The sequence below is a fragment of the Lissotriton helveticus genome, chromosome 3_2 (genome assembly GCF_964261635.1).
Source record: "Lissotriton helveticus chromosome 3_2, aLisHel1.1, whole genome shotgun sequence".
Classification (NCBI taxonomy): Eukaryota; Metazoa; Chordata; class Amphibia; order Caudata; family Salamandridae; genus Lissotriton; species Lissotriton helveticus.
The window spans coordinates 158,641,758-158,655,594 of NC_136062.1; the positions used below are offsets into that span (position 1 = coordinate 158,641,758).

The 13,837-nt window shown below is 44.6% G+C and overlaps 1 protein-coding gene across 3 annotated transcripts in view; it reads right to left on the reverse strand.

Moving 5' to 3' along the window:
* LOC144826527 (stimulated by retinoic acid gene 6 protein-like) overlaps window positions 1-13,837 on the reverse strand; it is a 564,429-nt gene that overhangs the window by 160,104 nt on the left and 390,488 nt on the right. For all 3 annotated transcript variants that reach the window (XM_078684953.1, XM_078684952.1, XM_078684954.1), the window contains 2 exons: window positions 5,662-5,731; window positions 5,511-5,559 (listed from right to left, as the gene is read on the reverse strand). In XM_078684953.1, coding sequence (XP_078541079.1) covers window positions 5,511-5,559; window positions 5,662-5,731 — 119 coding nt within the window. The remainder of the gene's footprint in view (window positions 1-5,510; window positions 5,560-5,661; window positions 5,732-13,837) is intronic.

Here is a 13,837-nt window from a genome sequence, read left to right on the forward strand (position 1 = left end):
GCTAAATCTGTTGTGAAAAGTTATTCCTCCCTTCTACACTTTTAAGCAGGCACCAATGGTCTATTGACCAAGGGTTTCAGAGTAGATTGGAAACAGGGAACCCTACCCAATCACTCTCAATGGGAGAAAACTTTTTTACATTTTTGTTGGAGTACAGAGTGCTATATATTTTTAAATTTAGGAAAATGCTGCTTCCACCTCCAAATGCTACGGGTAAAGCTTAGCACAACATGCAATATTTACAGTAACAATATACTAATGCGCATAAAAAAAACTTTCATGAGTAAAATTTTGTTAAAACATTGTTTAACTGAGGCACAAGATGTACAGATCACTTTGAACGCTTATTTTGGTTGTCCATCTTACACCTATAATTATACATATCTGAATGAACAGGGTCTGATCAGGTGCAGTATCTCCTCACCATGTGAGACTCTATCCTCTAGGTTTTACATCAGCCGTGTTAATGGAAGATTTACTGTCAATTTGATTGAAAGACATTTCTGTACCTCACTGGGTTGGGAGGGGCGAGGGACTGAGCCCTGTGGCTTAGCTTTTTCACAACAGAGATTTTTGTATTGCAACATTTACATTGTGCTTAGGACCCTGATGTGTGGTGCTGAAGTGCTTGCCTACATGGGTGCGATGTCCATCATGTAGGGTCTGTGGTTGGTAGTGTGTTTTCTTTGTTTTGATCCTATGTGGGAAGTGTTTCCATGTCATTCACGATAAGTGTAAACAACCTTTACAACAAAACTTTTACAACGCACTACCATTACAACGCGGTCATTACAACGCAAACTATTACAACGCATTGCGCTGGGGGGCGCTCTAGGATAAGGAATAGGTTAATTTACTATCCAATAACCTTCCCTAGTGTCCACGGGGACTGGAGTTGGAATAGTAAATTAAACTATTCACTATCCAACACCCAAAAGCACTATGCGTTGTAATAGACTGCGATGTAAAAACCGTGTTGTAAAGGCAGGTGTTGCAACAGCCTGCGTTGTAACGTCATACATCCACGATAAGTTCTCAGGTGCGATTATCATGTTATGGGACACAGTGCTTGGAAGTGTGATGATGAAGAAGGGTGAGAGAGAGACATGCAGTTTATGGTTTTCAGAAAGCAGCAGCATTGGACATCTTTGTAGGTCCCTTTATTGTATATGTAATGACCATAGCACACTAATCGAATGACTGCATTGGGATGTCCATTCTGAGATATTTTACTTAAAGTGTATGGTCCTTAGCAGGCATAGGTTGGTGAGAGACACAGTGGAGAGATCTGCTGGAATGGACTTTGGTAATATCATCCTATATCTGATTGGTATTGTCATATGTCAAAAAGCAGTCTTAGTACTGGGCTTACTGGGCCCTGCAGTGGTGGACTAAATTCAAGTCATTCGTTGGTCAGTGGTATGTGGCAGTGCAGTAAAACCTGTAAGTAGTTCCAATAATATGGATAGATGGAAGGGATGCCTGATAACCATTAACTTTAGGTCTTTAAATAAACAGCCACTGTCCTCGCCTAGCTTAAACCCAGGACTCAGTCCCTCACCCCTCCCAATACAGTGAGTCATAGAAATCTCCAGTGAAGCCCCTCCGTCATTCAAACGGAAAGTAAAGCTCTCAACTGAGAGCTTTGCCTAATTGCCGTAAAGCTGCAGTATAGCCACAAGAAGAGGAGAGCTGTAGACATGGTGAGGAGATACTGCACCAGGACAGGGCCTGCCCTCTGGGGGAAGGTAGAATTATAGGTGTAAAAAGGACACCATCGTCAAAATCATCTGTACATCCTGAGTTTAACAATGTTTAACATATTTTACCTATAAATAGTTTTATATCTGCATTAGTGTACAGTATATATTACATGTTTCGTTCAGCTGTATCTGATCACACGGAGGCTAAAGGGGCATTTTCTTAAATTCAAATATTTCTTGCAACTGTGAATGTTACATAGTCTAAAAGTTACGTCACATCGAGGAGTATTTGTGTATGGACATGTGGGCGTGCATGTGTAAATGCATGTTTGTGAGTGTGGACATGACCCATGAGAGGCCAGGAAGAGGAACAAGACTGAGAGTGGTAATATAAATATGAAGATTCAAGCTAGAAAAAAAGACTTGGTTTACTGCTAACAAGCCTAAAGTACTAGTGTGCCTCTTGCTCAAAGTGAATGGAAAATCACTTGTGTGGTTGCAGTGACAGGCCCCTCTGAACCTGCTGTTTCAGTTTAGCAATAGGTACCCCAGAATGTAATAGGGCCTAATTTTGGCTGACAGAGTACATATACGGAACAAAGTACCTTGCCCTGTAACTCTCAGTTCTTCTGCCTCATTTAGAAATAGTCAGGCTGTAAGTTTACTACTGTTCCTGTTGTCCCTTTGGCTCCATCAACAGAAAGCTGTCTTCGATGGCCCAATGGTTGGAGGAAAGGCATTCCACTGTCCACCATATTTTGGATGGACAGTGCAATCTCCTTTTTTTCTGTCAGTCACCAACAGGACAAACCTGGTAGTGAGGGACACAGCACAATAATGACCCTGAAATTCTGGGTGAAAAAACCCACGGTGGAGGGCCAAAATCCCACTTTGAGAGTTGCTTTCTGAAAATGTTTAAAGTTTGGTGATTGGTCGAGTTTTCTCCCAGAGTGTGGGGGCTATTATTGTTTTTACTCTCTTCTTTCATTTTACCAGTTTTTTCCAGTATTTTTCTGGCAGTGATGGGTAGAAAAAAAAGCCATGATACTATCCACCCTAAAAAAGGGCAGGCAGTGTAATGTCCTTTCGCCGATGGCCCCTTTAAAAGGCTACACAGTGGCTCTGTTGATGGAAAACGCACCATCTGCTCATCTCTAAATGAGGCAGTGGGTGAGGGTTTGGCAGTCAGGATACTTGTAGCATTTGTGACTTATTACGCTGTCTGCTAAACTGTAAACCAGACCCCAATTGTCTACCTTGCCCATGATGGTCACTGGTGATAAGGCCGGGTTCCACTACCAAAATAACACTAGGTCGATGTATCTTATTTACATGCTGAGAAGTGTAATGGGGAGAAGAACACATTTTAGTCAATTCAACTTTCTGTAATGACTATGGCTCAAATGATCACAGACTACGTACTCCGGTTTAACCCCTTCGACGCTCATGACGAGCTGGGCTCGTCATGAGGTAGCCTCCTGCTACGCTCATGACGAGCCCAGCTCGTCATGAATAATGGGTTTTTGTAAAGAAGAGCACAGGAGGGGAATTTCGCTAGCGCTCATGTGGTTAAGGATTTATTACAAAGCCAAAAACAACTGAATATACAAGCACCTCAAGAAGACGAGGTTGTAAAAATACATAGGAATTAATACAAAGCCGTATCTAATAATAAGCCTAATCCGATAAATCATGAAGAGAATAAAAAGCTCCAAAAATAAAACGCAAGCAAGGACTGCTCCAATATTTAAGTCAGACTTCATCTTTGGCTGAAAAGTAGAAAGCATTAGTGAGCCCTACTCTATCTCTAAGGTGACATCCCTACTTAGCATTTCCCAGGCAAAGTCAGTTAAAGGTGTCAGCTCATGAAGACTTTGTAAGAAGTACATTCACAATGTAAATCAGGTAGCCCAAGCTACAGAACTCCTGTTAAGATGCTCTTTCCAGATCGATTTCCTAGCCCCTTCTCCTAACTCAACCCCTGGGGCACTGTCCCTAATACAAAATGCAAAGATGTAAAAACACACCCACAGATCACCTCATTCTAATGGACACCTCTCCTAGGTAACTTTCCACCATTCTTCCTCACATTCTCCAAGTGTAGTCCGATGACCTTGCTTCCAAGGCCTCCTCAGCGAGAAAGAACACAGGCCTAATTATCGACCTTCTTTTTACAAAGTAACTCTTCTCCTCCATGCCTAACTCCTAAAACAAAAAATGTTAGTTTTATCTCACAAAAGCAGCTTCTTCCACCTGCAACTGAAACGTGAGAATAAAACATCTTTGCATACACATGAAATTCGCTGACTACCTCCAAATGCGAGAGCCTACCTGGGAAATTACATTTCAGGCCTACTCAATTTTATTTAGGCCTTTGCACAACAAATTAAACACATATGTTAATAATGCTTTGCTTTGCAAACGTTTACAATTATTACACGTTAAGCACAACTTATCATTTCCCCATGTAATCTTCATCATGGTGCATGTTTAAATCAGAAATGCATTACATTACACATAAGCTTTTCGTTAGGCAAATGCAATACACTGAAGGTTACAGTTTGCAAATATGAACGCCATTTCATTTTTCTTGCATAGCACTAATTACTTTTCTATTCATTCACTTACACATTTTTATTATTACGACACAATTCTAATGATCAACGTTAATGCAACACAAGAATACATGCAGGTGCGGACTATCCATGATTGTGATGCACCCCTACAATTTTAGAGCACCGTCGTGCTCCATTACTGGCACAGTGGCTGCCAAAAGTCTACTGTGACACAAGTAATATTTCATATTTTTCAATGTCCATGTTGAAATGAGGATCAGTGTCTGCTATTCTTGTCTGGAAAAGAACTGCTGCCCAATTTTCTTATGATTTTAAAACTGACAGAGAATATCTAGGATGCATTTGCTATTGAACATTTCAGACCCATCCCAATAGGCTGATATTTCCTTATCCTCATGAATAAAATCTCCTGAATTCTAGAAGTCATTACATAGCCCAGCACCTCAGTTGAGGCAATACTTCAAGCTCTGAACAAAATCTTACCAATTTTTGGGTCACTCATTGAATAATGAATACTTCACAGTTTTCCAAGCTGTAGGGGCTCCCATCACCATAACACCACGCTGCTATGACTACAGGTCAATGCATTGTAGAATATTTCATGACTGCCTTAAAGAAAGCTCTACCTGTGGCTGAGCTCACCAAGTTACCCAGGTGGATATAAAGCGTGGCATACCAAGAAATGCAAAAGCATTGAATTGAAAGGTAAGACAAGTACTAGCCTTCAGCAGTTCTGCCTACTCTGAGCATAGCAAACATTTTCATGATGGATGATGGGCCAACTGTGCCAAATGTAAAGGATAATTTAGTGAAATGAGTCTAGGTGATAAATGACTGATGATCATATGTGATGAAGAAAGAAACTGGAGTGAGTGGTGTGTCTGTAGATTAACATCCAAGAAAGTCATCCTAGATGTGATTCAGAAGATTGCGATATGAGGCACAGTGAAATTGCTGTCTAGATGAGAGGAAACGGAATAAGGAGACTGCTTGATGTTTAAATTTAGAATAGGGGCAGCAAACATTTTTGTAAGCAACGTAAAGGCAACAGTGTTGTCTAAGCAGGTGTATCCCGGAAAAGAAAAAGTGATTGAACAGGGAAAACAAGTAATTCCAGTAAATAATGTACCATTTATAGGGAACTAAGAAGGATCAGATAAGTCAGGCACATAAACATGAACAAAAACTTGCAAATAAGTAGAAAATACTCTCTTTTGGGGTTTTGACTTACCCCACAGTAAGTAAGCAATTTGATATCCAGCATATCGAATGCTTGCTGCCTGCAATAAATATGTTTATGTATGTGTCAGCATAATTTGTAATATATCAGGGCATAACATTGTAAAAAAGCAGAAAACATCTTTAGAAGAAAGTACTCTCACCAGAACTGCAGGAGGGCGTTTTATTGGCATATATTTCTTCTCTCCTTTAAATAGACTTTTTATCTGGGCCCTGAATGTGAAAATAAAGTAAACAAAGCCATAATCGAAAGGTAATTATTTTACAGAAATGCAAATTGTATTGAAATTATATATGGATGCATTCAACTTTCGGCCAAAGACCTGATAGAAGAGTGGAATATGTAACCAAATGCCATTAGGTAACAGCATTTGGAAACCCCTGACACCATACTTCATAGAGGCAACTTTAGAACAAACTGGGAGGCGAGGGGGGCTTGTGTTAAGAGTTTGGGGGCTGTCGGACAGCCATCAAAAACTTGGCAGCTGGCCAGTCCTTTCTCGTCAGAGTGTACATATACAGTCTGATTAGGGAAGACGGGTTGTCCCACCCTCCACAGTTATAATGGGCTTACACTCAAGTAGCGTGGACGAGACATTCAACAATTTTTGTCCACGCTCAAGCATCTGCTCAAAACGTAATCCCCTTAAGGAACCACAGATGATGGATAAGCACAGTAATAGAGGGACACCCTAAATATGAAGAGGCAGGGACGGTGCATCCATTAGGGCGCTTGAGTGTTGCCCCACTAAGTAATTTGAGGTACAACCTGTCGACTTGAGTTGAGTCCGTTGTGACCGTCCTGAAGCCTTCAGAGGCGGCCGCTCCTCACGCTGCTCCCGTTGGTATCGTTGCGCTTCACTGCCTCGCACTGCTCTGACTGACCTCTGTTATTGCTCGAATTGCTCTGTCTAATCTGTGCTATAGTTCGCTTTGCCCCTGCATATCGTAGCGCTAATTAGCGAAAGCTCGCATTAACTAGCATTGATTGGTGCTCTGCTGCCTTTGACTATATTAATTATTTTGTGCCTGATTGTAGCCTGATTGTGCCGGTGCCTCTGCCCACTACATAGCGCTTCGTAGGTTTGTGCCCCAATCCAGTTTCGATTTTGGCTCGCAGCCATTTTGGTGTTTGTTGTAGTGCCTCACTGCCCGCCTCTCCGCCCCGCCCCCGCCTCCCAGCTGGCCCTCCCTCGCCCGTTCCCCCTCCACTAGCCACATATGACAGATGATTTTGCGCGCAGCGTTCACGCGCAGCGGTCGCGCCCTATGCACGCCGAAGGTGCGCCAAAGGTAAGCCCGTCTACGCCCGTCCGCGCCTGGACCGCGCCCATCCCCAGACCCCCTGCCCCCCGCATATCCCATCTCGCCCACATTACATACGACGCCGCAACGCTCGCAGCCCTTAACACCAGCAGACTCCCAACCTGCTACCGAGCCGCACCAGGACACACCCATGGACCCTTCACCTGCCAATCCTGCAAGTTCTGGTGCATCAGAACCCACACCAAATCCACAAACTCCAAACAGAGCTCCGACACTAACCACCTGAAGTGCATCCTGCTCAACACCCGCTCTGTCCACAGACACTCCATTGAACTTTGGAACCTACTCGACACTACATCGCCGGACGTCGCCTTCCTTACAGAAACATGAATGAACGCCTCATCAGCACCCGACATCGCCATAGCCATCCCGGACGCCTACAAGATCATCCGTAAAGATCGCACCAACCAAACAGGAGGAGGCATCGCCATCGTTTATAAGAACTCCATCCGTATCATGACCAGCTCAGACGATAAACTCGCTAACGCCGAACACCTTCACTTCCAGATCCACATCGACCCCAAGACCACACTCAGAGGCACCCTCTCTACAGATCACCAGGACCCCGCACACAATTCAGCAAAGACATCACCGACTTCATCAGCCCACATGCCCTCCCCTCCGAGAACTACATTCTACTGGGAGACCTCAACTTCCACCTGGAAAAGAAAAACGACAACAACGCCACCACCCTCCTAGACGACCTGGCCAATCTCGGACTCAAACAACTTATTGACACCCCCACCCACCTTGCCGGACACACGCTCGACCCAATCTTCACCTCCAGCAAGCACCTCTCCTTTGACCACACCACAGCTCTCCCTTGGACGGACCACAGCTGCATTCACTTCCACTACAATAAGACCACGACCCACAACCCCCCACAACCGATTCCTCGAAGAAACTGGAACAAAATCACCACAGACCAGCTCTTCACATCGCTTCACCAAAACCCCCCTCTCAAATCATCGGACCCAAACCAAGCAGCCACCAACCTCACACAATGGATCACCCACAGCGCTGACGAACTAGCACCATTGAAAAACCATTTAATCAAACAAGGTAGCAAAATTGCCCCCTGGTTCAACGATGACCTCAAAAAATCCAAGAAGCTCTGCCGTACTCTCGAGAAAACCTGGAGAAAAATCCCAACCACTGACAACTTAGCCAGCTTCAAGAACGCAACCCGCAAACACCACCAACTGATACGATCCACCAAGAAAGTAGCATTCAAGGATCGACTTGACAACAATACCCAAAACAGCAAGGAACTTTTCAACATCGTCAAAGAATTTACTAACCCCACCGCCGACACCAACGACATCACTCCCTCCCAAGACCTCTGTGACTCTCTATCCGCATTCTTCCACAACAAAATCGCCGAAATACATAACAGCTTTGGAAATCAGTCCGGAGACCAACCCACTCCACCCTACCCCGAACCTAAACCGCTCTCCAACAACCTTTGCGACTGGAACCCAATCACCACCGAAGACACCATCCGCCGGATGAACTCCATCCACTCAGGATCGCCAACCGACCCATGTCCCCACTACATTTTCAACATAGCAGACTCCATCATCGCTCCCCACCTCCGAGATGTCATCAACTGGTCCTTCAACTCCGCTACCTTCCCGGAAAACTGGAAACATGCCGAACTCAGCGCCCTTCTGAAGAAACCCACAGCAGACCCCACCGAACTTAAAAACTACCGCCCCATCTCGCTCCTCCCATTCCTCGCCAAAGTCATCGAGAAAGCCGTCAACAGTCAACTCCCAGCCTTCCTGGAATCCAACAAATCCCTCGACCCCTCACAGTCCGGCTTCCGAGCCAAACACAGCACCGAAACCGCCCTCATTGCAGCAACCGACGACATCCGAACATTACTGGACAACGGAGAAACAGTTGCCCTCATCCTACTCGACCTCTCCGCAGCCTTCGACGCAGTCTGTCATAGCACCCTCATACAACCCCTCAGCAACGTCGGAATACAAGGAAAAGCATTGGACTGGATCATCTCGTTCCTCGCCGGAAAAACCCAGAGAGTCCGCCTCCCCCCTTTTCAATCAGAGGCCACCAAAGTCATCTGCGGCGAACCACAATGCTCATCACTCAGTCCCACCCTCTTCAACGTCTACATGAGCCCCCTCGCATCCATCGCACGCCAACACAACCTCAACATCATCTCCTACGCAGACGACACCCAACTGATCCTCTCCCTCACCAAAGACCAAAACACCGCCAAAACCAATTTACACGAAGGAATGAAAGAAGTGGCCGAGTGGATGAAGAACAGCCACCTAAAACTAAACTCGGACAAAACGGAAGTCCTCATCTTAGGGTCATCCCCTTCTGCCTGGGACGACTCATGGTGGCCACCGTCCCTGGGAACCGCACCCAGTCCCACAGACCATGCTTGTAACCTGGGCTTCATCCTGGACTCCGCCCTCTCAATGACCAGACAAGTCAACGCCGTCTCATCATCATGCTTCAACATCTTACCCATGCTCAAAAAAATACTCCGTTGGATCCCCACCGAAACAAGAAAAACGGTCACCCACGCACTGGTCACAAGCCGACTGGATTACGGAAACACCCTATATGCCGGAACAACAGCCAAACTACAGAAAAAACTCCAACGTATCCAAAACGCCTCAGCAGACTCATTTTGGACATCCCTCGACAGGCTCACATCTCCGACCACCTGAAAGACCTCCATTGGCTCCCTGTCAACAAAAGAATAACTTTCCGTCTCCTTACCCACGCTCACAAAGCCCTCTACGACCTAGGACCCAAATGCCTCAACACGCGACTTTCCTTCTACACCCCCCCCCCGCCAACTACGATCATCCAATCAAGCCCTCACCGCAATTCCACGCATACACAGATCCACCATGGGGGGTAGATCCTTCTCATACTTAGCGGCCAAAACCTGGAACTCCCTCCCCACCCACCTCCGCCTTACACAGAACCACCTCTCCTTCAGAAAGCAACTTAAAACTTGGATATTTGATAAGTAAAGCACCTCTCTCCCACAAGCGCCTTGAGACCCTCTGGGTGAGTAGTGCGCTATACAAATTGTAGAACTTGAACTTGAACTTAAGTGACAAGCGTGCGTGCTGTTGCTGTCTGTTACTCTCAGTCTCTAATATTTCCAAATGACAATCCCAGGACCCGGAGGCAGTCGGGTCAGAAGGGGCAGGGCAGCAGTAGTTCAGTGTAAGTGCATCTACGTCAGATGGTAGGCGGAGCGCATAGCAAGAGTGCGCGTGTTCTTTTTAGGGCTTAAAAATGTTGCTTCCACCCCGAACATGCGCACCTGACGCTGCTCATTAAAAGATCGAGGGTTCATCCATGCTGCTCTTCTAATGAGCAGCCTAGTGAGCATGTTCGGGCTGGTAGCAAAAATTGTTAAGCCCTAAACAGAACATGCGCACTACTACTCAAGTCAATCCTGATGCTGCTGCTGGAGCAGCGTCTGGATTGGCTGAGAGGGGTTGCCAGTTACCAGCACTGATGCAGCTGTTGAAGGCACCAACGGACCCGAGGTGGAGTGGACCAGGTAAGAGTTTTATTTTATTTTAAAGCACCCCCCCCCCGCTTGACCCCCACCCACGCGACACCCCCCCTCCCATGGTGCGACACCCCGCCCCCATCCACGACTGGATATTTGGTACCTCTGGCACAAAGCGATCTGTGTAAGTAGTTTGACATGAAACCTCGTATATTTGATGTGGCCTTCCTTAGGCAGAGGTGGGAAGCCAGACATCAGAAGCCAATCCTAGCTCTTACAGTGCTCTACTCAACCTGGATTTCGGAGAAATAATTTTGCAGCAGTATTGGGTTTCGACGTTGGTGCTAGTCCACCACTAATATATTTATATTTACTGAATTTGAAGTTGTAGTGGTAACCAATGTTTAACTTTACCGTATAAACATTTGTCAGTAATAAATTGTGATGTCCGGCACAAAAAGATTTTCGTGATAGGCAGATAGTGTGGCTAACGGTGTGACTTTAGTCCGCCCTCACCCATGCTTGGTATCTGAGGCACTATTTAATAGAGGTGGGCAGGTCGGAGATTTCACTCGGCAATATGATTCCCCCCACATCACCGCAGGAGACAGCTAACAAAGGGACGGGGCTTTTGGGGCCTAGAGCAGTAGGCAGAGGGACCTACAACCCATTAACCTTTTGTTTGCTGCACTCAGCCCATAGCTGCAGCCTCTACACCATAATTTAATCTGAACATTTTCAATGGCAGAGTAAAGCCTGAAAAGAAGGGCCAATGCCTATTGAGTAAAAGCAGTCGAGTGTAACCACGTCATATGTGACAAATGGCTTTTATCCAACTGAGCTTTTTATTCTGGGACCTGTAGTTTTGGTTTTAACATCGAGTGTGGGGATGAAAAATTCCAGTATGCATCGTTATTGCATACTGTTCATTTTAAGCAGTGATTGCATCTTTGTAAAGCTATTTAGACCCACTTATGTTTTTTTGTGGTTTCCCCAAAAATGTTTTAAAGATTTACTGTGACTATATTTGACTGCCTCGGCTTGTTCTTAGAGCGAAGGCGAACCCATGAATCCAGTGTGCGTCCACTCTGGATGCACCAGTATCTGTGCACAACAGTGCTTAGGGCTCTGTGCTGAACCCAGAAATTATTGAACCCCTCACTACGTTCACTCTTCATCATTCATCCCTGATGAAGAGTGATCCTGTCAAGACCATAAACGTGTTTAGCTCCAGGAGGCAATTCTGCTCAATGTCACAACAGCTTGGTTTGTTTATGCCCTGCGCCCCAGCAGGGATTTGCAGTAGGTCATAAGTTTGAATCTGCCAATGCAGTTTATATAGCTTAGGAAAGGGAAGGGCACTTTCGAGACAATTAACACAGACCTGTCCAGGTGACGCTTTCACTTACTCCTTGAAAGAGTCGTATTGTCTGCATCTCTTATGGGCACATGATTTTAAAGACAGTTATATGAGAACATAAAAACATTCTCAAAGCAAATCAATTAAGTGAGTGCAACTCACATCCATTTTGCATAAATGATGCATAATTGGTATAAATTATGGGCGATCAATGAATATTTTGATGAAAAAATGGGGAAACCAAACATAGTAAAGAACTTTATGGCCGTAAACAGAAGAATACAGATTTAAAATACACTTGAAATGCTATTGGAACATATAGCTTCCTTCCTTGATACTCCAGTAATCCTAATAAATAGCTAAATTCAACATTCCAAAATCTGGAAAAGGCGCCCCCCGTGATGATACCACCAACACATCCCACCTCTGACAACCTCCAGGAGAGTGTAGTCACACTGCATGAAAAAGTAGAAAGTGGCTGAGTAATTTTACCTTTCTCTGTACCTAACAGCGATCTCTTTCATACTTGACACCTATCTCAAGAAAGTGAGATTAATGTCCCCACATCATAGAAAGGCACCATCATCTTCCAGGAAAGGTGTGAGAAGTTTTTCAATTTCTTTGTAGGCAAAGTCAAGAAATTGAAGTCTCCCTTACACACCCCATAAAAACTCAGCATCACCTTCCAACAAGTTGATTTGGTACTCCTTCAAATAACCCCCTCCAACCTCAATAGAACTGTGAAATATCATTTCCAAAACTGAACATTCCTCCCGTGCAACCCCTATTTATCTGAAGGAATATAGCCCCAGAGTATTAAAAAATAGTTCTAATCATGCCTTTATGAAATAAATCCTGGTGCAGATACGGTGGACCTGAATACATTTTGCCTGATCTCCAAACTTCCCTTCTTGGCTAAGGTTTTAGAGATCTGCATAGAGAGCCAGCTTCAATGCTTTGTTAGTGACAATGACCTATTAGATGAACTCCAGTGAGGCTTCATGGCAGGATGCAGCACTGCGACTGCAAGGATACTCGATGTTGCTTTCTACATCCTTGAAAAATGTGACTCCTACCACACTATCCCCATTTACCTATCAGCTAGCTTCAAATCCTCAACCATATAAGGGGATTAATAGCAGATGTCACAGCTAATTTACATCAGACACAGAAAACTGTTGTCAATACATAAAGCCGAAAATCAACAAGAGAGAGAGACACCGCTTAGAGTATTTATATATGGGCAGCCATGATCAATGGTTGATCAAGCACATGAGGTGCGTGCTCTGCCCAAGAGCTGTTCTCAAAAGTAACAGGTAAAAGAATGCTTGGGGATTAACTTTTAGTTCGGGATAGTGCTTAGCGCATAGACAGCGTTATAATATATTGTGCCTATTTTCTGCTTATTGTCCCCATGTAGACCGCTGGCGGTCGAGACTGGGACTATTAAGTAACCCGACGCAACGTGGAGTTATTTACACACGTTCGCTTTTTAGTTGAAAAATATGGCCGATCCTCCACTGACAGTTTGTAAGGTACGCTATACACTAATATTCACAGGAAATGAGTCGTAACACTGAATGTTTGTTTGTCGGGCCAAAATGTGTATATAAAAATTCCCTCGAACACTTGTACGATTAGGATTACGTGCGACTATTTTCCCGATATGTGATGCTCAAAAAAGAGATTACGGGTTAGCTTGACATGTTGATTAGCATTATGTCAGTCTCTGAAAGCGACGCTTCATGCAAATTGGCCTTTGCCTTATCTGAATATAAACCTATAAAGTAATGGCATGCCCCGTTTTGTGATGCGTGAAATAGTTCTTACTGGATAGTCTAGCATGCTCGCGTTTCTGTTAGTCTTTGAAATGCGATGTTTGATGCAAATTGGTTTCCGTTTTATGTGAAGAAAAACCAATAGAGTAATGATACGCAATATCAGTTTATCTGCTATGAGGTTATATTGTGATGTATGCCGTTTGGCTCTGTCATTCAGAGATAGTTACCTCCCTTTAAAAGTTACTTTTTGGTTTGATTTACCCCTTCAGACTAGATGATTGTACCGCTGTCGGGTGCAAGAGCGGCCTCTTAAAACTGCGCCAAACTAAAAGGTTTGT